This window comes from Onychomys torridus, chromosome 4 (genome assembly GCF_903995425.1).
Source record: "Onychomys torridus chromosome 4, mOncTor1.1, whole genome shotgun sequence".
Lineage (NCBI taxonomy): Eukaryota > Metazoa > Chordata > Mammalia > Rodentia > Cricetidae > Onychomys > Onychomys torridus.
The window spans coordinates 66,831,847-66,855,200 of record NC_050446.1 but is presented as its reverse complement, the minus strand read 5'-3'; the positions used below and the strand labels follow the sequence as shown (position 1 = coordinate 66,855,200).

Genomic DNA, 23,354 nt, shown 5'->3' with positions numbered 1-23,354 from the left:
GGAACAGCTGCACCCTCAATAAGAGGATGAACCCAAACTGCCCTGCAAGCCAGCTGCAGCTCTGAGGACATACAGGTGGCGGTGAGGCCACAGAGAGGGACACAGAGGACCTCCTATGACTCCCCACTTCCAACCAGCTCCTCCTCATGCGCTCAAACTCCCTGAGACATCCCTTGCTGTCCCCACCTCCTGTCTTCCCATCAGTCCCCAAGAAACCCATCTGAGACTCACAGAACTACACAGCGACAAGGCTTCTGACCCATGATGTGGCTGGGCCCCTGGGTCTGTGAAGGCATCCCCGTTTGCTCAGTCAAATATAAATCTCCTGTCACCACCTCTGGGTCCCAGATAGAGACCACCAAGTGGTACCAAAGACAGAGTGACCATTTTCTTAACATATATCCACTAAGAGGACCCACACAAGCCTGGATCCCAATTCAGTGTGGTCACCCTTGTTCAATTCTCTGCTCTTTCTGCCTAGACTTTTAGGACCCTTCTGGCATAAACCTCTAGGCCACAGCCTGGGGCCAGAGTAGAACCACTGTTGTTAGCAATCAAGCCTAGTGTGAGCCCGTGTGGGAGAGGGGGCTGGAGATGCCAGGAGCCTCCAATCTCACACAACCACGGTATGGCTTCTGGGTCTTCCCTGGAGTGATGCCACCCAGGCAGCAGGGATGTGCCCTGGGAGAAATCCCTCTGGTCCATTCTAGGTCGGGGACATTCTCCTCTTCTGCAGGAATTCTATCAGGAGCCCACGGCTTGTATAGCCTCCAGGATTCCTCCAGCCTCCTGGTCTGGCCACAGGCTCTCCACTAGAGCCTCTGATGGAATCCTAGGGGAACAGGGCGGTTCTCTCAAACCCTGCCAGCAGAAGTTCTGGAGCAGCCTGGAGAGCTCTGGGAGCCTGGAAGCTCAAGACACTCCCTTGGCTCCTCCTGGAGGCTGGTGGGGCCCCCTGGAGCCGGCAGAGATGGGACTCACCTCATCCAGTTGGCTTTGGTCTCGTCCGACCCATCTATGGACTTGTAACGGTTGTTCTTGTCCACAATCTGGAAAACAGAGAGGCTGTCTAGAAGGGGCCATTAGAGAAGGGGCTTCTTCTCACTAAGGCCAGGGCCCAGCTCCATCCTCAGCTTCACTTCTCTGCCCCTGTCCTCCTACACTGTCCCCACTACCACCCCAGATGGCTTCAAAGATCCTTGTTGTCTTCTCTCTACCCACTCCCATTCCCTCAGAGACCCTGGAGAAGAGCAGAGAGGGCATGGTCACCGCCCTCTCATCTGTACTGATGGAATCCTGGTGGCATGGCCCAGGAGCACCACTCCCCACAGGTACTGGGCTGTGTGACAAACGCTGAACCCGCCCTTCTCTCTGTGCACTGTCTGTGGGAGATGGGGCCATCACTGGGGCCTGGGCTCTTGTGATTTGAAAGGACTCCCCCTTTCCTCAATCTTCGAATATTCAAGACCCGTGGGGTGTGGGGTGGGGTTGTGTCCAAATGTCTACACTTCTCAATCATTCTGAGTACCAAGGTCCCTTGAGACATGGGGTTCTAGGCTGTCCCTGACTTTCCTTTCGGAGGGCAGGGGTCATCAAAAGACATATCTGGTACAGATTTGAAGCTTGAAGGGTAGGCCAGGAAGAGAGACACTCAGAAAGGAAGGGACACGGAAGGGAAGAGTGTGGGTGTTGTCTTCCCTCACAACGGTGCTGGTTTTCTCTTGACCCAAGTGATACCATCCTCAGTCTACTACGGATCTTTTACAGTCTATTGTCTTCCCTTTGCTCAGCCCTTGCCACCATTTTGCACTGTGGTTTTTGAAACAGAGATAATAAAATTCTCTTCACTATTTAATAATCATGTCCACATTTCAGTTCTGGAAAATCCTCAGCTTTTCTGTTTTTTAGTGGAACCCCCCATTTTCTCCAGTCTCTTCTGGTAGAACTTCCCTTAAATAAACAGAATAGCTCGTTCAGTCCTCTGTGTCTTTTAACTACCTCTTCATAGTTTACTCTGTCTTTTGGAGCAGTGTCAAGGAAAATTTCTCAGAACTCTATTCCAATCCACTAGTCGTCTCTTTGTGCCTACTCCAGTTTCTTCTGTCTATCAGAGTTTTCCTTTCTTACTTCACTTGCTTTGTTGATGTTTTATTTTCATTTTGCTTTAGGCAGAGCTTCACTAAAGTAGCCCAGGCTGAGTGCAACTCCCCCTCCTCCTACTCAGCCTCCTGAGTGCTGGAATTACAGGCATTCACCACCACGCCCGCCCTGTGTCTTTGCTTCCTTTTTAATGAGTATCTTTCATTTAATAAACGTTTTTCACTTTCAATATTATTTTGAAGATCTGTCTTCTTTTTCATTTGTCTCTTTGAGTTTCACAGTGACATGTTCCTACTTTCTTGTTTCCACAGCTTAGATGGGGTATAATTAGCATATAACACAAAGTTTCCTAATTATGGAAAAATATGCTAGATCAAGGCTAGTTCCCCGAGGACTGGGTGATACAGAGCAACCCCACAAGCCTCTTGACACTAGTGTTAAGATTCTATCCATTCTCCTCAAAATGGAAGACCAAGTGTTTGTTGACTGAAATCAGACCATGTCAAGATTTTATCCATTGAGCTTATGATGAAATTCACATTTACAGTTATAGCCTTCCAGGCCTGTGCACCTGAGTCCTGCCAACCTGACTGACTGACCTTGGGCCGTTAGGGGTTGAACATGAAGTGTTCAGCACATCAGGCTCCTGTGCTGAGCACACGGTCTTTGTCTGGTGGTGCTCTTTCAGGAGGTGCTGAGAACTCCAAGATCTACTTGTTCTCTGCTTCCTGTCCACCATGAGGTAAATATCCTCCTCCTCAGGCTCCTACTGCTATGTTCTGCCTCACCACAGACCCAGGATTAATGGAGCTGAAGACTATGGACTAGAATCTTCAAGACTGTGAGCCAAAATAAACGCTCCTTTGTTCAGCTGCATATGTTGGTCAGTCTGTCACGGTAAGGGGAAAGGTAACTAACCCAGTTTCTCTCTGCCCCTCACTTTTGCTGCAGCCTGTTCTGAGGGGCAGTCAGCCAGCTTTCAGCCATGCTCAGAGTCCCTTTTCCATACCTTTAAAAGAATCATACTCCTGTAGTATTCCAAGCACTCCAAAATGGTAAGAGGATAATGTAGCTGACAGCAAGAACCAACAGAATGCACACTCGTCATGTTCCTCTCAGATCTTTCCCTTGACTTCAAAAAAATCCCAAACTGGGATAGGAAGATACTCAGTGGGTATAGGCATGAGGACATGGGCCTGACAACCTGAATTTCATCACCAGATCACAAATGGAGACAGGAAAGAACCAGTTCCTGAGAGCTGTCCTCTGACCAAATGCCCACACACACCTGGATGCACATAGGCATGTATACATATGTACATGAACACACACACACGTGCATGTACACACACGCACACACATGTATACTCACAGGTATAAACACATATGCACACACGTGCATGTGTACACACACATATGCATACATGCACACAACACACACACAATCAATAAAAATTATAAATCCCAAGTAGAGACCACTTCTGCCTCCAACTCCTTCCTCCCTTCCTCCCTCCAAGGATAACTATGTCCTTAAGCTGGGGACCCCTCACCCCATTTTTGCCACACTCATCTTCCTCTTCCACGAACAACATGCAATACTGTTTTGTAAAAACTTAGAAAATGCAATAGAATCGTCTGGAATGCTCCCTTCAGGCTCACATTTTGACGGTCTGGTCCCCTGCTGGTGGCACTATTTTGAAGGGTGTGAAGACTTCAGGAGGTGGGGCCTGGCTGGTGGACTCTGGCTCTGGCCCTTCACTCTGCTTTCTATGTGTGGCGTCTTCACCACATGCTCCCACCACCACAAACTCTGCCAGCCCTTCCTACTATAACAGCCTGAAATCCCTCTGAAACCCTGGGCTAAAATAAGCCCTCCTTCCTTTTCCCTTCTCTCTCTCTCTCTCTCTCTCTCTCTCTCTCTCTCTCTCTCTCTCTCTTTTTCTGGAGCTGAGAACCAAACCCAGGGCCTTGTGCTTGCTAGGCAAGTGCTCTACCACTGAGCTAAATCCCCAACCCCCCTTTTTCCCTTCTCTACTGGGTCCTTGGTTATAGTAACTAATGCCGAGAAATAATACCTAATGGTGAGAGCTCACAGAAATAGCCCCCAAGGGACCACATCTTCTTAAAACTTTTCCTCACTGAGCTGTGATAGCTGCTCCTTTCCTATCTGTGGGTCTCAGACTATGTCACCTCTGCAGGCCTTCCCGATCTGAGCACACTCTCCCCTTCCACAGTCCTGGTCTCCCAGTTTTAGCTCCATGACATCCCATCACTTCTTTTTAGACCCCAGTGGCAAAGATCCTTTCTGTTCATGGTCTGTCTGTTAGCTGTGATGAGGGAGAGGCTCCCTCGCCCTGGTCTAAAGGGTTTCTAACCGGGACCAGCTGTTAGCTTGTTGGACTTTCCTAAACCAGCTGTGAGACACGGCCATCATCAAAACTCACAAGACATCAGATTTCACACTTTTAAAAGGGAACACTCAGAACTTACCACTTCCCTAGCTCTTTCACTACACTTTCCTGTTATCTGTGTGGCTACAGCTCAGACCTGGGAATATTCCCCTAAGCCCTAAGTTAGTAACTTGGTCCTTAGCTCAGCACTATTGGAAGACCATGGAACCTTTAAGAGGCGGGGCCTAGTGGGAGGTCTTGGGTCCTGAAGACATGCCCTTCAAGGTGTTTATGGAATGCTAGTCTTTCCCAGGGGCCATGTGGTGTAGCAGCTTGCTTCCCTATGCTCCCCATTATAATGTACTGCCTTGCAGCAGGTCTCAAAGCAAAGCAGTCAAGGATTTAAACAATTGAAGCTATGAATCCAGTTCCCAACTTAACTGGCTCATAATTTCTGTTACAGCAACGGGCACTGGGGATGCAACATTACGGTGGCTCCCTCAGCTAACACATGCAAGGCCCTGGGTTCCATTCCCAGTACCACACATTCACACTACTCGGACTTCACTGGCAGAATCAAAACTAAGTGGCACCATACTCTCTGTGCAATGAAGTACCACATTCAAAGCATCCTTCCCAACCTGGCATTCAGGGAATCCAGGTGGGAGAGGTGGGAGGGAGGCATGGCAGGAGCTTTCTCACTCAGGAAACCAGTATGCCCCCAGCATTACCAGCAGGTGGTCACACACCAACGCAGCCATGGCTGTGCTTACAGGATCAGGGGCGCGCTCTGCAAACCTTCAACTCTGCTTTTCCTCTAGAGGAGGAGAGAGAAGCGGGGGTGTTTCTCCTTTGTGGATGAGCCTAGCCAGCCATCATACTTCCCACAGTCTCAGAAACAGGCCGCTGGGAAGATGAGCCAGCTGGCGAAGTGCTTGCTGTTCAGACATGAAGACCTGAGTTCAAGCTCCAGAGTCTGAATAAAAAAGCTGGGCATGGTGATGTATCCTGTCATCCTGACACTGGGAAGATGGACTCGAGAGTATCTCTGGGGCTTGCCGGCCAGACAGTCTAGCCAATCCACAAGCCTCAGGCCAAGTGAGAAGCCTTGTTTTAAAAACAAAAACAACAATACAACCGGAGGAATAACACCCAAGGTTGAATTCTGGCCTCTACACACATGGACACACGTACCTGCACACACAGGGACAAGTGCAAACACACACAATTTAAGACAAAAAGGCGAGACGTGCTGCGGCTCAGGCTTCCTCTCCTCCACAATCTCCCCAGATGACAGACATCCTCATATACAGGGACCTCCATGGAGTGGCCCAGAGTCCGGTCCTTATGCCAACACTGCACGGTTCTGTCACAGCTCCCAATGGGCTGAAATCTCAGCTCCCAGTTCAGGAATGCATGTGTGGCCTTGGGCAGGGGTTACACTGGGCAGACCTCAATTTTCTCTGTAAAACCAGAGCACCCTTACACCCTTGCAGCCTTGACCACAGCAGAAGGCGTGAGGCTAATGGTGGCTATCAGCATCATGACTGGAAGTGCCATTAAGAAAAGACCAAATGGTCCTTGTTAATTCAACAAGGAATTGACAACAAGGGGGTGGTGTCTGCCAGTCAACACATTGTGATACTAATTACCTTTCTGTCCCTTACAGAGCAGAGGGATATAGCTGGGCTGGGACTGACATGGAAGCTGCCTGAAGCCTCTATGGCTGGTTCAGGCCTCAAGGTTTTCTGGGGGATGTTCCTTGGCTTAGCTTTACTACCATTCAGGATTTTCTTGATTCAAGCACTCAGTCATTCAGTAAATGCCATCAAGAGAGCAGCTAGAGTGATGAACTTGAGGGACAAAGTGGTGAAGGCAGTTGTATCTGTTACTGTTGTGTCGCTGTGAAGAGACGCCATGACCAAGGCAACTCTTATGAAAGAAAGCATCTAACTGGGGGCTTAGAGTTTCAGAGGTTTAGTCCATTATCCTCATGGTGCGAACATGGTCATGTGTAGGCAGTTGCTGGAGCAGTAGCTGAGAGCTATATCCTGATCCATAGGCAGAGAGAGAGAGAGAGAGAGAGAGAGAGAGAGAGAGAGAGAGACTGAGCTTGGCATGGGCTTTTGAAACCTCAGAGAGAGAGAGAGAGAGAGAGAGAGAGAGAGAGAGAGAGAGAGAGACTGAGCTTGGCATGGGCTTTTGAAACCTCAAAGCCCACCTCGTTCCTCCAATAAGCCACACTTTCTAATCATTCGACTCCTTTCAAATAGTGCCACTCTGGGGTGACTAAGCATTCAAACATATGAGCCTATGGAGCCCATTCTTTTACAAACCACCACATTCCACTCCTCTTCCCCAATACGCTTGTAGCCATCTCATAATGCAGGAATTCATTTAGTCCAACTTCAAAAGTTCCCATGGTCTACCAGTCTCAACACTGTTTAAAAATCCAAAGTCCCACGTCTCTTCTGAGACTCATGGTGATCTCTTAACTGCAATCCCCCTGTAAAAGCAAAATCAAAAAGGAGATCACATACTTCCAACACACAGTGGCACAGGATATACATTGCCAGACCAAAAGGGAGGAAAGGGAGCACAGAGAGGAAATACTGCACCAAAGCAAGACTGAAAACCAGCAGGGCAACTACAAACTCTGCATCTCCATGTCTGATATTAAAGCACTCTCCCAATGTCCAACTCCTCCTAGCTTTGTTGACTACAACACACCTCTTTCCACATGTGGGCTGGTTCCACATGTGGTCTGCAGTTTTCCTGGCAGGTATCCCATGGCTCTGGCATCTCCAACATCTTGGGGCCTGTAGTTGATGGTTTCCTTCACTTTAATCCTGTCTCACAAGTTAGAACCTTAGCTGGGTGGAATCTTATTCTGAGGTTGACTTGACTTTTAGCATCAGGCTTTTCTTTAAACTTTTTGTCTCCCTGAGCACAGGATTTGGCTTCAATGTTATATTTGTATTTCTCTTTATCCAGCTTGCTTCTTATCATGACAGGTCTGAATAAATGACTACTAATAACCACAGGACACATTCAAGACTGGCTGTCTTAAAATCTCCTCTGCCAGTTCCATTAACCCAAAACTCTTCAATTTAGCCTCAGGCAGATTTTCAGGACAAGAGGAAACAGCAGCCACATTCTTTGCCAAAATACCACAAGGGACAGTCTCTAGACCACTTAATAATGCTCTTCTTTGTTGTAGAATACTATTTAAGTGTGTTACTTTTGTTTATGTTGCATTTGTTTAACTCTGTGGAGCTGTGTTACTGTGCCTGTCTAAAACACCTGATGGTCTAATAAAGAGCTGAAGGGCCAATAGCAAGGCAGCAGAAAGGATAGGCGGGGCTGCCAGGCAGAGAGAATATTTGGAAGGAGAAATCTGGGAGGAAAAAAGAAGGTGCCAGAGAAGGAGTAGGACTCCAGGGATCAGCCACCCAGCTACACAGCCAGCCATGGAGTAAAAAACAAAGAAAGGTATACAGGAATAGAAAAGGAAATGCCCAGGGGCAAAGATAAGTGGGATAATCTTAAGTGAAGAAAAGCTGGCTAGAAACAAGCCAAGCTAAGGCTAGACATTTATAATTAAGAATAAGCCTCTGATGTGTGTGTGTGTTTATCTGGGAGCTGGGTGGCAGGCCCCCCAAAAGAGCAAAAACAACAACACTTTCTCTCTGAAACTTCTTGATCTGGGCCTCCACAGTACACTGTCCCCAGCACTGTCTTCTATGCTCCTACTTGGATGGCCCATTAAGTCCCCCAACCCCCTTAAAGTACCCAAGTGCTTTTCTAGTCCAAAGTCTCAGAGTCTTCCATATTCCTCCACCAAACAGTATCATCAGGCCTGTCACAGCAATACCCCAGTCTCTGGTACCAACTTCTGTCTTAGTCACTGTGCTATTGCTATGAAGAGACATCATGACCAAGACAACTCTTATAATAGAAGCATTTAATTGGGGGCTTGCTTACAGTTTCAGAAGTTTAGTTCATTGTCATCATTCCAATAAAGCAACGAGTACTTCCTTTCACTGCTCTTCAAATGCTGTTTATCAAATTTCTTTTTGCAAAAACACCTTACTGTGGTCTGACTGGCACACTTACCAGTGTGCAGGTGTAACAGACAGCCCTCGATGTGTCTGGGAAGAAGTACACACCACAAGACATCAGCACAGTCCACGCCCATTGCCTCCTCAGGTTCTTGCTGCTTCTGCCTTAATGACATGGTTACTATGACTCCACCAAGTGTCCGCACTGCCCTCGGCAGCTCTGACGCAGCACCGTGTAGTCCAGACCCTGAGCTCGACAGTAACTCAAGGACCTGTTGTCTCACATGATAAAACTTGGCACTCTCTGACAGTGCTTCCCTGTGTCCCCAGCTCTCAGCAACTGCCCGCCATTCTGTCCCTGCCTCCGGGAGTCTGGTGACTGCAGGTTCTTCCTAGAACTGCCATCAGGGTGGGTTTCTTTTTTGTAATTCACTGCCATAAACAACAGCCAGGCTTCTTTATTTTTAATACTTAATTGGGACCTCAAGGCCCAGCTCTACCACTTTTAGACATAGACCCAAAGGACACTCTATCCTACCACAAGGACACTTACTCCACGATGTTCACAGCAGCATTATTTGTAATAGCCAGAAATGGGAAACAACCTAGATGTCCCTCAACCAAAGAATGGATTAAGAAAATGTGGTACATTTACACAATGGAGTACTACTCAGCTGTAGAAAACAATGACATCATGAAATTTGCAAGCAAATGTATGGAACTAGAAAAAAAAAATCATTCTAAGTGAGGTAACTCAGACCCAGAAAGACAAACATGGTATGTACCCACTCATAAATGGATATTAGCTATTAAGTAAAGGTCAGTCATGCTACAATCCACAGACCTAGAGAGGCTAAGTAATAAGAAGGGATTAAAGGGGGGAATACAAGGATCTCCTTGGGAAGAGGAAACAAAATAGTTCTGTGGATGGACTAGGGGAGGGTGGGGTTGGGAACAGGAGGGATCAACTGAGGGGGTTACTGGGGAAAACTCCATGGAATCTATGAGAGTAACCCTAGCAAAGCCCCCTAGTAATGGGGGACACAGAGCCTGAACTGGCCATCTTCTATAACCAGGCAAGGCCTCACTCTCATCCAATAACTGATGGAAGTGGATGCAGAGATCCTCGGCCAGGCCCCATGTGGAGCTCCAGAAGTCCAATTGTCAAGGAAGAGGAGGGACTGTAAGAGTGTGAATTGTTGAGACCAAGATTGGAAAAGCACAGGAACAAATAGCCAAACTAATGGAAACACATGAATTATGAACCAAAAGCTGTGGAGCCCCCAATTGGATCAGGCCCTCTGGATAAGTGAGACAACTGAATAGCTTGAACTGTTTGGGAGGCACCCAGTCTGTGGGACCCGGACCTGTCCTTAGTGCATGAGCTGACTGTTTGGAACCTGGGGCTTATGCAGGGACACTTTGCTCAGCCTGGAAGGAGGTGACAGGACCTGCCTGTACTGAATCCATCAGGTTTAAATGAATCCCCAGGGGAGTCTTGGCCCTGGAGGAGATGGGAATGGAGGGGAGGGGATGGGGGGAAGGTGGAGGTGGGGGCGGGACGGGGGAGGACGGGGGAACCCATGGCTGATGTGTAAAATTAAAACACAAATATGATAAATAAAAAAGGAGGGAAAAAAAGAGTGGGGTTCACATCCCCAGACTCTGAGTAAAAGCTGGGCAGGTGTGGCAGCACTCAGGAAGCAGACACAGGGAATTCCAGACAAAAGCTAGCTGGAGATTCAGTGAGAGACCCTGCCTCAACAAATGAGGTGGAGAGCTACTGAAGAAGACACTGGATGTGTGCTTCAGGCCTCCACAGGCATGCATACATATGTGCACAGATACACATGCACATTACATGAGAGAGAGAGAGAGAGAGAGAGAGAGAGAGAGAGAGAGAGAGAGAGAGAGAGAGAGAGAGAGAAACTCAAGCATGACATGCACAGGTGTGCAAAGTCGTGAGTATTGAGTATTCTGACCCCAGAGAACCTGGATGTCTAGAGACACTACCAGTCTCACCAGAAACACTACCTATGAAGCTATGGCATGTCACATTCAAACAATTTGGTTGGTCTCAACTGTGCTGGGCAAGGGTTCCTCATTCTAGTCACACCACTGGAGAATTTTATTTTCAATGCTCTCTTTCCCATCCGATGAGGAAGATGCAGCACTGCTGTCGGGTAGATGCATGATCTGAGCTGGCCAGAAGTGAAGAATGAGATCAATGGGAACTGTGGACCATCCTATAAACATTCTATTGGCTGCACGCTTTAGTAAGCATCACTGTCAGGATGGAGAAGGAGGAGCTTAAGAAGATGGCCACCACGGTTGCTTGTGCCACTGAAAGGCTCCAGGCAAGAGCCTTCATTAAGGGTGTTCCTCGTACAGCTGGGGAAATCTGATTATGAAGTAGCGACAAGACAGCATTACACATGTGAGACATGCCTGGAGCAATAACCCAGAGTGGCATATGACAGAGGTCAGGCAGCTACTGATGGCATGTCACATCCAGTGTGCCCCCACCCCATTTTCACATACCCCTGTGAACTAAGGACGGTTTATGCACCTTAAAAAAAATGGAAATTTTTTTTTCATGTAACTTCACTTCTATGGGTTTTACATTTATATGAAATTCAAATTTTATTTGAAATCACATACAAATCAGATTTTTGATGCCCTCAATAACATTTTATTGGAAGACAATTTGCACTCCCTGATTCCCGAGTCATCGGGGGTTGCTGTGCTATGGCGGGCATAATGCAGTAGCTGGGACGGAGACTGGACATTCCGTGGGTTCTAACCACTTAAAGATTAAAAACAAATAAATGAAAAACCCTTAGTTTCACCTGTGTGTGCCATGTATGCGAGGTTGTCTGCAGAGGCCATAAGAGGGTGCTGGAGCCCCTGAAGCTGGAGTGATGGACAGTTGTGAGCTGCTGCTAGACAAGTGCTGGGGACAAAATGCGGGTCTTCTAGAAGGGCAGCAAGTGCTCCTAACTGCTACGCCACCTCCCCAGCCCCCAAACTACACTATAAAAAGGTTTGGACAGGACACACACACACACACACACACACACACACACACACACACACACACACAAAGCACTTGCTCACCTGTACACACCCATGCACACACACTCCAGTCTGTCTGAAATGTCTCCTCCTCTGTGCTTCTCTGAGCCCCCTGAGACTCAGCCTGTTAACTCCGGCCCCCAACGTGAGATTCCCCACTTTTCTTTCCTCTCTGTCAGCTGTAGTACCCCACTGTGGTCTATTTTACACACCTGGCTTGGCTGCCCTATATCCTCTCTGGAACAAAACATGGACTGGATGACAAACTTAAAATAGACACCTTGGCTGCCTCCTCTTTCTTCTGCCTCTTTCCCAAACCACAGGGTCACACAGTGACTCGAAGCACCTGGGGCCTGCAGCACTGTCCTGGCCTGCAGGACCTGGGGGTGGGGCACGTTTGATCCATGATTTACAGCAGGATAAATTCCACTAGGCTGAGAGAGCAGAGGAAGGGGCGTATCTTGTCAAAGCAGTCAGAACTGAGTGTACAGCTCATGCCAGGGCAGCCAGGCAGTGGAGGGCGGCTTTCCATCCCTAGGAACCCAGAGCCTCACTTGCAGTCAGCACACAGTGGGGCCAGCTCTCCTCCAGTTGAGTAGAATCAGGGAGAGAATTGATGCTGGGCAGGAAAGAGCAGAAAAGACCCAATCAAGAGAAGCAGGAAGGGAAGGCCCAGAAGGAAGGGAGATAGAGAGGACCAAGATGAGGTAGGCTCTGCAGCCAGATAGCAACGGGCCTGAAACCCACTGTAGCTCTGCCTAGCTGCTTAGTCTTGCATGCAGTGGCCCATATCACCCCCAGTAGGATGACAATAAATACACTGTGTCACAGGAAGAACACTGCAGAAGCATGAGCAATGTTTTGAGTGCCAAGTCCACCCCTGGCCAGGTGTCAGCAGCTCAGTAAGCACTAAGGGTTGTATGTGTTATGATCAGGCTCCAAATTCCCTGGAGGGCTGTGTGCACATGCCATTGCACTATTGTGCACAAAACAGTAGTGTGTGTGTGTGTGTGTGTGTGTGTGTGTGTGTGTGTGCGCGTGCGCGCGCGCGTGCCCATATATGAGTGGCTTTGGAAGCCAGAGGTCAACAACAGGTGTCTTTCCCCAAGACCACTCCACCTTTTTTTTTGACATAAGGTCCCTCACTGGCCTAGAGCTCACTCATTTGGCTAAAGCGGCAGGCCAGGGATCTAGGGATTTGCCTGCCTCCATCTCCCCAATACTGGGATTACAAGAGTTAGCCACCACAACTTGCTTTTTTACATGAGTTCTGGAGATCCAACTCACGTCCTCATGCCTATACAGCAAGCATTTAGCAATAGAGCCATCTCTATAACTGCAAACATGTGTTCTTGGATGGGGCCAGGGCTTCTGAAACCAGAAAAATGGTCAAGAAAAAGCTAATAGCAAGGAAAGCTTGGGGACAGGATTTGACAAATGAGTGGAGTTTATTTACCATGCAGGGTTTCCAGATTCCAGCCCCAAATCAGAATCATGGTTCAGATCTTTTCTTTCCTTTCTCATTTATCATCTAAATAGGCCAAGCTGCTCCCTGGGCTCCCCAGTGAGGTCCAAACAGCCACCACCCCCGACATATGTGGGATAAACACACACACACACACACACACACACACACACACACACACACACACACAAACACACGTTCTTATGTTCTTGCTTTCTTGAGCCTTACTGACCACTCATTCTCTTCAAGTCTTTGGTATCACTCACTTCTAGAGATTCTGAAGGTCAAATCCCTGCCATGTGACCTAGCCACCTCCATCTACCACCCTGCACTTTTTCAGCTAATGTCCCTGACACGCATGCCTCCTCCATCAGTCTATGTTTCCTATTGCTGCAGGAAAACACATTCTCTCTCTCTCTCTCTCTCTCTCTCTCTCTCTCTCTCTCTTTGAACAATGAAAATATATTCTTTTACAATTCTGGAGGTCAGAACTCTTCCAATCAAGAACCTGTCTTATCACCTATTTCTCCACATCTATAGGCCACCAGCATAGGAGGAAAGAAAAGAAATAAAAGGAGGACATGATTGCTCCTGAGGGACTGAATTTTTTATTATAGATATAAGAGAGATCACAGGCAAAGGCTGGAAGGGTCCAGACTGAACAGGGAGATGAGAGAGTCGGAGGACGAGAAAGAAAGAGAGAGGAACCAGAACCAAGAGGCCAGAACAGAACCAGGAGACCAAGAGGCCAAAAGGACCACTTAGCCAAAATGGCTGGATTATATAGAAAAGAAAATCTGGGAAAGGGGGCCCAGCCCAGCCCCTGGACTGGAGAGTTCAGGATAGGGGGTAGGGCATGCTAGCCCGGAGGACCCTGTAACAGGTAGGGACTGAGGGAGACACTGGTGGCCAGAGTCCACTCTGATGGGTTAATAGGCACCTCAGCTGTTTCACCGCTCCCAGACTCCTCCACTTCTGGGAGTCCAGCAGACACCATGTCCCCATGTCTGATTTAACCCTCACCCTCCTGTCTCCCTCCAAGAAAGAAATTTGTAATTTCCTTGAACCCAACCAGAAAACCTAAGATCATCTCCCTGTCTCAAGATGTTCACTGTGACCACAGATGCTAGCACCTTCTACCACCAAAAAGGCCACATGTTCTGGGGATGAGGGCACTACGGAACCTATCTTAATCTCATTTCTGTCATAAAATACTCAGACAAAGCCAACTTAAGGAAGGAAGGGCCACTTGGGCTCACAATTCCCGAGTCTATCAAGATGGGGAAGTCTCTTGGGCAAGAGCTCGAGGCAGCTAGCTGCATTGCATCCACAATCTAGGAGGGAACACCTGTGCTCAACTCTCCATTTTATACAATCCAGGATCCCGGCCTAGGGAATGCTGTCACCCACAATTATGATGGGTCTTCCCACATCAATCAATCTATCAAGATAATCCCCCACAGGCATGCCAGGGGCTCAGTAATCCCCTGGAAGCTTGTCTCCTAGGAGACTCAAGATCCTGCCAAGTTGGCAATTAACATTAATCCTCACAGAGCCATTATTTGGCCTCCCACACCTACCTACCTGGGCTGTCCCTTAGGTGATGGAAAATATGCTGACCTACCCCTTTCCATACCCAGTTGCTTCTTCAGAGCCTTCTAGAGGTGCTACAAATGCATATGGCTGGTGTTCTTCCCTCATCCTCACAGCTTCTTTCCAGAGCGTTCCTCTGCTGGCCGTAAGGATGCTGATGCCAACTTCTCCCTAGTAACAGCTCCGCTGACCCCAGTGGCTTCCTCCAATCACCATCTACCTCTCTTATCTCTCTTTTCCACTTCTGAGCTCTAAGCAAATTTCTGAGAAGCTGTTCTACTGGCCAACTCTATGCTAATCAGGTGCCCAGCTCCAGCCCTCTCCTGGGGGGGGGGGCAACTGATAAGCTTTTGCTGTGGGTTGCAGTCTTAGGCAGTGCACATCATTTAACACTGACCCTCGCCACTGTCTCTAGGTACCAGAAGCATGCACCCACCCTGAGCTGACAGTATTACCCAATACCATGTGGGTACAGAAATCCCAGGCTGAGGCCTAGTACCCCTGCTAATGTCACAATGCTCTTGCGGGCACAAGATCCAACAGACACTTGTGAGCCCTGTCGTCCTGGGCTTCCCAGCCGCATGAGACCCACTGGTCCTGCAGCCTTAGAGCTCTCTTCTTGCTGTGCAGACAGGCCATTCTCCTGGCCTGCTTCTCCTCCAGTCACACTCTCTCCCATGCTCCCTTCTGGACTATGAACTGTTGAAGTCCCTTGACACTGAAGCTGGGTCCCATCCATCTCTACTAGCCATCTACAAACACGACTACATCTGGAATTAACTCAAACCGAAATGTGGAAGGAAACACCTGTGAGGGATTTTTCTTTAATTTGAAGTGGTAAGATCCATTTCTAATCTGGATCTTTGAGGTGGGAAAACCCACCTCTAATCTGGGTCATGCTTTCTGCTGGAAGCTTATGTAAGGACGGGCAAGAAGGAAGCTTTTGCTCTTTGCCACTAGCCCTCACCTTGCCAGCAAGTTACTGGCATTAGAGCCTACTACTTCAGGATCTGGCATACACTGACGACCAGCTAAGACATCCAGCTTATAAAGACATCTCCAGCTAAGATACACACACACACACACACACACACACACACACACACACACACACACACACACACAGAGAGAGAGAGAGAGAGAGAGAGAGAGAGAGAGAGAGAGAGAGAGAGAGAAACTAATTCTATATTCATTCATTCTATAAATCCCATTACTCTAGAGAACCCTGACTAACACAGGTGGCATGCTCCTCCAGCTCAGTGTCACATGGGTTCCTCTGGCTCTTTACTTTCTCCTAGCTCCTTATCTCACTAACACCTGCCAGTGTATTTTCAGTATTTTTTGGTTAGTTCCATCTCCTGCCCATGCAGGTAGGACTCACATCTGATCTGTCCTGGCACCAAGGAGATGCTCAGGGAGAGGCAGAGAAGTGGTGTGAATGGGCCTGCTGCTTTCCTCTACCATCCCATGACACTGCCCCCCCCCCCCAGTCTGCCTCTCCTCTATGAGCCATCCTAGGAATCCCTCCTCACGTTTGTGAAAGCCCCTGATCCTCACTTTGGCACTCGGCCCATCTCACCAACCTCAGTGCTCTCCCTCATGAATCTCTCAGATTCGCCCACCTCCAGACCTCATCTCAAGTCATCACTATACTCATCTGACATGAACCCTCTCCCCAGCCTCCTCCCTAAGACCAAGACTTTCAGTGCCACATCCTGATCTAGCCACACTTCTGCTTGGCCACAACACCAGCTTCCCTCAGTCCTTGGGCTTGGGAAATGCATCCCACACCACCCCTACCATCTTCTCTGTTAACTTCCAATGCCACCACAGCAGACTTCTTCCCTATCTCTTCTGTCTGCACGGAACGAAGTTCTAGCCCTCTTCCAAGACCAGCTGTGATTCATTCTCCAAGCCTTAGACTGAAGGAACCCAACCAGGCTGCCTTAGTTAGGGTTTCTATTGCTGTGAAGAGACGCCATGACCACAGCAACTTTTATAAAGGAAAACATTTCATTGGGGCTGGCTTACAGTTTCAGAAGCTCAGTCTACTATCATGTCGAGAAGCAACATGCAGACAGACACGGTGCTGGAGAAGGAGCTGAGAGTTCTGCATCTTGATCCCCAGGAAGCAGGAGACTGTGCCACGCAGGGTACAGCTTGAACATAGGAGACCCTACAGTGACACACCTCCTCCAACAAGGCCGCATCTCCTAACAATGCCACTCCCTATGGGCCAAACATTCAAACCCACCAGTCTATGGGGGGCATTCCTATTCAAACCACCACACAGGCCAATGGCAGTAATATCAAGCAATGACAAGTGTCTTAGCAATGCCACTCCCCAGAACGGTGCAAGGCCAACAGGAATCTTCTCCAGCAGCTTTCATTAGCCTTGTGCCACGGAACAGGCCGAGAGATGTAACACATTCAAAGTCATTAGACAGTAAACAACAAAGCTTGTGGACATTCCCGGTGCAGGTTCCAGGTAACACAAGCACAGTGTCCCAGAGTATGTTCTGCTCCCTCTCGGGTGTCAATACCCACTTGTACATGCTTGTTCAATGCTTGTCTTCCCATGAGACCATTTGTTCCCAAGAATGGAACCATGTCTGTCTTGTGGAAAGCCTTCCCTCCAGCACCCGGCATGCCCATTTTCTGAGCCAAATATCATGTTCTACGGCCCTGCAGTCCCCAGCTATGAATCTTCCACTTTGGAAGAGGTATTTGAAATACTACTGAATGGACAGCCAGATGCACATGCATGGGTACACACACACACACACACACACACACACACACACACACACACACACACAGGCATACTCACATGCACAAGCACACAAGGATACTTGGGAAAATTAGCCGTAAGTTCTACCTGGTGATAACTAACCTGCTTGCTACCGAGGTGGGATCCCTTAGCATGGCCCTTGGGCACCAAAAGACAAAGGCCACATGGCTGGGGCAAGAGGATAGCAAGATCCATCATCCATGTAGCCATAGGTAACCACAGAAGAGCACTTGTGTGGGCATAAATTATCCCCTGCTGGTTTCCCTCCAAGTCCCCTATCAGCCTCTCCCAAGGAATAGTACAGGGGACAACTCACCAACCACGAGAAGAAGCCAGCTGACTTGTCCTGGGTAGAGATCTGCCCCTCATAGGGGCCAAAGATGTGGCCCTTGGGGACGACCTCATTTATACACCGCACATCGCTCTCCCCACCAGGTTCCTTTACCACCTCCATGCCTTGTGGAATGGTGAGGGCTGCCCGATCTGGAATGCCCACAGGCACTGGTGTGTCAGACACAAACACAGGGGGACCGTGGTTCGGGCACTCATCCACGAAGTACTCTTGGCAGGACTCACAGACTGGAGGGATGTGAAGAAGAGCAGAAGTTCAGTGGTGGTGCCATGTAAGACGTCCCGCAGTGGCTGAGGAAACTACCAGGGGCTGCACTGAGGACCACTTAGAGCAATGGAAACCACACTGCATGTAGCTCAGGCCTCCCATCCCTAGATCTGCTCAGCCAGCCTCAGGCCCAGGGCCATCAGCAGCAATAACCGATGATCCTCCCTGGGGGGTTGAAGGACACGCTGCCAATGTCAAGGCTTTTGTCTCAAGAAAGAAAAAAAAATGGCTCTGGGGCCATAGGCCTGAGATGGAAGTGCCACTGTACATCTGTGGGCTTTAAGACCTAAGAGAGGCTGCTGAGCCCTGGTGTGCCCGGGTGAACGCCTCTCATTGGAACTCTGGCACAATATTTCCAGACCAGGGGCAGGTGGGGTATGGGGTGAAGGGAAGAGCCACCTAGAGTCTCAACTCCACTTACACCAGAAGTCCACTTGCTGGAAGCTTTTGGTCACAAGGAGGTCACGCTTTCCCTTCAACTTCTTGGGTTCAACTTCCATGGAAGAGGGCTCTGGTCTCCTAGAGCTGGCCAGGGCCAGGGCCCACAGAAGAAAAGCAAAGAAGCCATCAGAGACATTGCAGGGGGAAGACAGGCTGGACACCTGTCCAAGAGGCAGGGGGTTGTAGATGGGCAATAAACTCCAACGGGCGGGTCATCCGCTGCAGGAGTGGTGGGGCATGTGAAGCCCTGAGAGTTGGGCCCTGAGAAATTCTGCCCAAGCTCATCTAGTGCCTGCTCACCTCTGACCCCAGGAGCTGCCCAGTAAGGAAGGTGGCCATCCCCTGGATCCCCAACCAATCCAGCCCAGCCACCCACCCTTCCCTCCTCAAGTCACCACCCAGGGGCCTCACCAGGGCTGGCCATACTCCTGGTCCCGGAGTGGTGAGCAGACCTCTGTCTTCACTACTGTCACCATGTCCCCTACAGTCGCCTTGGTATGGGCCAAGCACTCCTTCATGTTCTCGGTCATTCTGTCCTGGGGACAGGCAAGGGAGGCCGGACCAGCACAGGAAGAAGATCAAAGAGACAGGGGAAGAGGGGTGAGTGGCTGGGAGGGAGAGCAGGGGTCCCTAGGAGTCTGGTTACCCTCCCTGCCATCCCCAGAGGAAGCGCTTGAGAACTCAGACAACAAAAACAGCTGTAGCCTGGCCAAGAGGAAATGCCATTTCTATCCAGGGCTGGTCCTGGGGACGACTGGAGCCACCAGCCCCATGGGGTCAGGGCCCAGGGGCAGCTCAGGCCAGGAGACGGGCCTGGGAAGCACAGCCTGAACACTAAGTCCAAAGGACACAAGGATCCCCTAAGAACCTGACAAACTCTGCCAAGGGGGGCCCGAGGGAGTGGAAAGCTGAAATGAGCTTTGCATGGCTGGCTGTGAGGCCCCGAGTGAGGGGCTGCCAGGAGGAAGAAGCCAGGCCCCTTGGGCAGCTCATAGCAGGTACAGGCGGGCCTGGGGAGCTGGTTGTGTGCCAGCCAGGGCTAGTCCTGACTCCGAGCCCACCCATCTCTCCAGGGGGGAGTGTCCCCAGAGCATGCTTACCGCCCGCACCACAGAACCCGGCTGCAGCCCCTCCCCACGGTCCTCATGCCAGACCCCCGGACACTCTTCTTCGGGCGGACTGTGCAGTAGCTCGGCCTTGGGACCGTGCTGGGCCCCGGGACTGGGCGAGCAGAGTGTGTGTGTGACTCACTCCCCAGGGCCCCCGCTGGCCACACCCCTGCTCCTCGGCTCACCAGCCCCTTGCTCCCCACCGGGGGCCCCAAAGCCCGCGGCGGCGGGAGGGGTGGGGGAGCGGCACGGCCTGCCCCTCCTGCAAGCCGGGACGCGGGGGGCGCGCGCAGGGGACCGCAGGGGACAGAGCGCCCTGCTTCCAGCCCGGGGGCCGCCGTTCGGCCGCGCTTGTGACCCGCGGGGAAAGTGTGCGCGGGGGCGGCGCCCCGGCCGTCACCCACCTTCGCGGCGGGGCGCCGCGGCCCGGCCCGCCCCCCGCCCTCCCGGCAGCCCGGCATTCCTTGCGGGGGCATGTGGCTTCTTGCCGGCCCCGGGGGCACGCAGTTGGCTGGCGGCCGGGAGGGGCGCGGGGCGCGCAGGACACGAGCGGCGGGAGGGGGCGGCCGCCGAGGGGACAGTCCCGGGTTCACGCGCGGACGGTCGCGCGCGGCCCGCAGCAGCCTCCGCAGCGCCACCGCCGACACCCACCTCGGCCACCGCGCCCTGCGCCACCTGCGCCGCCCGGGGTGCGAGCACCGCGTTTTGCTCCACCTCCCGGCCCTGGCGATGGTTGCCCAGCCACCCGCGGAGAAAGGGGTGCCGAGGGTTGGAAGTTGCGAAGGGACTGGCCCAAGGTCACGCAGGCTGACCGGGATGCAGCTGCACGGGCAGGAGTCCCACAAGCCCTGCATCGGGGAGCAGTCTGAACTCCGGAGAACCGAGTTCAAGTCTCAATCACACACTGTGCAGCCACGGGGCAGGTGTTAGCCGCTAAACATTTGCCCTTTGACGCTCCACTATGTTCAAGTCCCAAATCCCACTGTGTCTATTTGGAAAGGACACAAAGACTGGATAAGATGTTTAGGGTCAGTTGCCCTCATAAGGGAGTGTTGACACGACACGACACGGGGCTCTCTGTGAGGATACAGCAGGAAGGTTCCATCTACAAGGTGGTATATCTATTTATTTACTTTAGTGTGGAGTGGGGCCATGCCTCAGCATGCATGTGGAGGCCGGAAGACAACTTGCAGGAGTCAGTTCTCTCCTTGCACCAAAATGTAGCTAATAATAGATTCCATCACAGATGTGGTGGGTGACAGGGACAAGTACACTTGGAGGAGGCTATAGGAGGCACAGAAAGCTGATCAGGAGCCACGTGATGCACGCCTTTAATCCCAGCTCTCAGGAGGCAGAGTAAGGCGGATCTTTGTGTGTTAGAGGCCATCCTAATCTACTTAGTGAGTTCCAGTACAGCCAGAGCTACATAGTGAGACCCTAACTACAAACAAACAAAAACAATAGGAAGGAAGGAAGGCAGGAAGGCAGAAAGGAAGGAAGGAGGAAGGAAGGAAGGAAGGAAGGAAGGAAAGAAAGAAAGAGAGAGAGAGAGAAAGAAAGAAAGAAAAAGAAAGAGTAAGAAAAGCAAGTAAGAAAGCTGATGAGAACATAGCCAGGCAACACCAACAAGGGCAGCTTAGAACAGTCTCCACTAGATTGGATTTCTCTTTTCAGCCAATCAATGACAATCTCTGGTGCTTTCTGAGAGCACACAGCCTAGGACCATTTTGCGCAGTGCTCCCTCCTCCCGCTCTTGGGTGCTCCACCAGCCACATGCCTGGGGACTAGGTGCGTCTCCACCCATCTCCTCACTGCCCTCTGACTCCAGTAGTACCTCTTCTAGTCTCGGTCGTATTTGACCATACCTGCCTTCTGTATAATGGCCTCTAGCTAGCTCCCTGGGGGCAGGACAAGTAGCTTCACAGGCACTCTGACTCACCACTAACTTCCTAACACCTGTAACAGGTGCCAGGAAAAAATGCTAGGAAATATGTGGAGGCTAGGAAAATATACACCAGGGGTTAGGGCATGAACTTAAAGGGACCTTCATTCCCAGGGAGTCTGTGAGGCATGGGAGTGGATCTCGGTGAATTCTGCACTCTAAGCACCTGCCTTGTCCCACTCTAGTCTCAGCCCCACCCTGCTCCCACCAGAGTACACATCTGCCAAATGAATTAATGATCAAATGATCCAGGTCAAAATGCACTGTCCTCTGTGTCCCAGCGGCCCCATAGACAGTTCCACAAGAGACTTCTAGGAAAGACAGCTTGGGGAGTTTTGTTCGCCTCTCCTTCCCCATGCAGCCAGACAAGTGTGTGGTAAGGAGGGTGGTGAGGCTGGCACTGAGGGTCTAGGGCCATGAGAGGCACAGCTGAATCAGATTCAGGAATGTGGGAGCCCAGTTCTTATAGTAAGTCTTAAAGTATGAGCACTCAAGATAGTCACTGTGCCTTTCTCCTGGACATGCGTCCCAAGATGGCTAACACAGAACCATCAACTTAAAAGACATCATGAGATTTTCTTTTCTTATTAAAGAACTTGTATAGAGGTTGGAGAGACGGTGTAGCAGTTAAGAGCATGTGTTGCTCTTCCAGAGGACCCAGGTTTGGTTCCCAGCACTGGCAGCTCACAACCATCTGTAGCCCCAGTTCTAGGAATCCAGTGCCCTCTTATGGCCTCCATGGGCACCAGGCATGCATGTGGTGGGCAGACACAGATGCATGCAAAACATTCACACACACAAGATAAAAATAAATATATCTAAAATATTTTAAGAACACTTTATAGATTTTAGTTTATTTTTAGTTGTGTGTATGTGTGTGCATGAGAGAGCGAGAGAGAGCAAGAGGAGAGAGTGAGAGAGAGGGGAGAGAGAGGAGAGAGAGAGAGAGAGAGAGAGAGAGAGAGAGAGAGAGAGAGAGAGGCTGTATGTGTGGGTGCAGGTACCCATGGAGACCAGAAGAGGTTGTAGGATCCCCTCGAGCTGGAACTGCACGTGCTTGTGAGCCACCCGATGTAGGTGCTACGAAGTGGGAAGTGAGTGAGTCCCATGAAAGCGCAGTGTGAGCCACTGAGCCATCTCTCCAGCCCAGTTTTATTTATTTTTGTTTGTTTGTTTGTTTAATTGATTTGCAAGGCTCTGGAGTATGAACTTTGTGGAAGTAGCACATGAGTAGCAACATCAAAAGGTTTGGACACGCCTGCCAAGCCTTAAGGAGTCTTCATGAACAAGCCAGAATTAATCCTAACTGCCAGGGCATCCCAGGGGGAGAAAACAGGGTACAGACTGAGGGGAGGCCTTGGGAAGAGCCCAGTACCACCACTTTACAGGGGCTTGTTTCACCGGCTGCTCAGAGATGACGGCAGGGGTCAGATGGAGAAGGAGAGAGTCACAATGGACACTCAGGACAAGGGGCACACAGTCCAGTTCCAATGGTCACCAGACAGCGTTCTCACCTCCCAGTAGAGAGGCCTGTGGCTTTTGCTTGCATGTGGTACTTTACATTTTCTTACAGAATCACGCCCAGGTTAGATGTTGCTGTCTGAGATGCTCGATCACAAGCTGGGAGTGTCCCAACACTGGAATGCCGGCACACTCTTTACCAAATCCCAAAGCTCCCAAATTTGATCATTTGTTGAATACGGCAGATTTTGACTTACTTCGGATTTGGGATTTTCAGACTATTCAACTTGTACACAATAGGTTGCTT

The 23,354-nt window shown here is 50.2% G+C and overlaps 1 protein-coding gene across 5 annotated transcripts in view; it reads right to left on the bottom strand.

Annotated features, from left to right (window-relative positions):
• Window positions 1–23,354, bottom strand: part of Prdm11 (PR/SET domain 11) — a 60,611-nt gene that overhangs the window by 20,880 nt on the left and 16,377 nt on the right. For 3 of the 5 annotated variants that reach the window (XR_004944735.1, XM_036184691.1, XM_036184694.1), the window contains exons 2-5: window positions 18,947–19,071; window positions 18,516–18,619; window positions 17,792–18,054; window positions 982–1,049 (exon numbers count right to left, since the gene is read on the bottom strand). Coding sequence is in view for 4 of the 5 variants with exons in the window: in XM_036184691.1 (XP_036040584.1) it covers window positions 982–1,049; window positions 17,792–18,054; window positions 18,516–18,619; window positions 18,947–19,071 (560 nt within the window). In the remaining variant the exon portion in view is untranslated. Of the gene's footprint in view, window positions 1–981; window positions 1,050–17,791; window positions 18,055–18,515; window positions 18,620–18,946; window positions 19,072–19,635; window positions 19,998–23,354 lie in introns of those variants that run through there. The other 2 variants (XM_036184692.1, XM_036184693.1) reach the window with 2 other exon arrangements.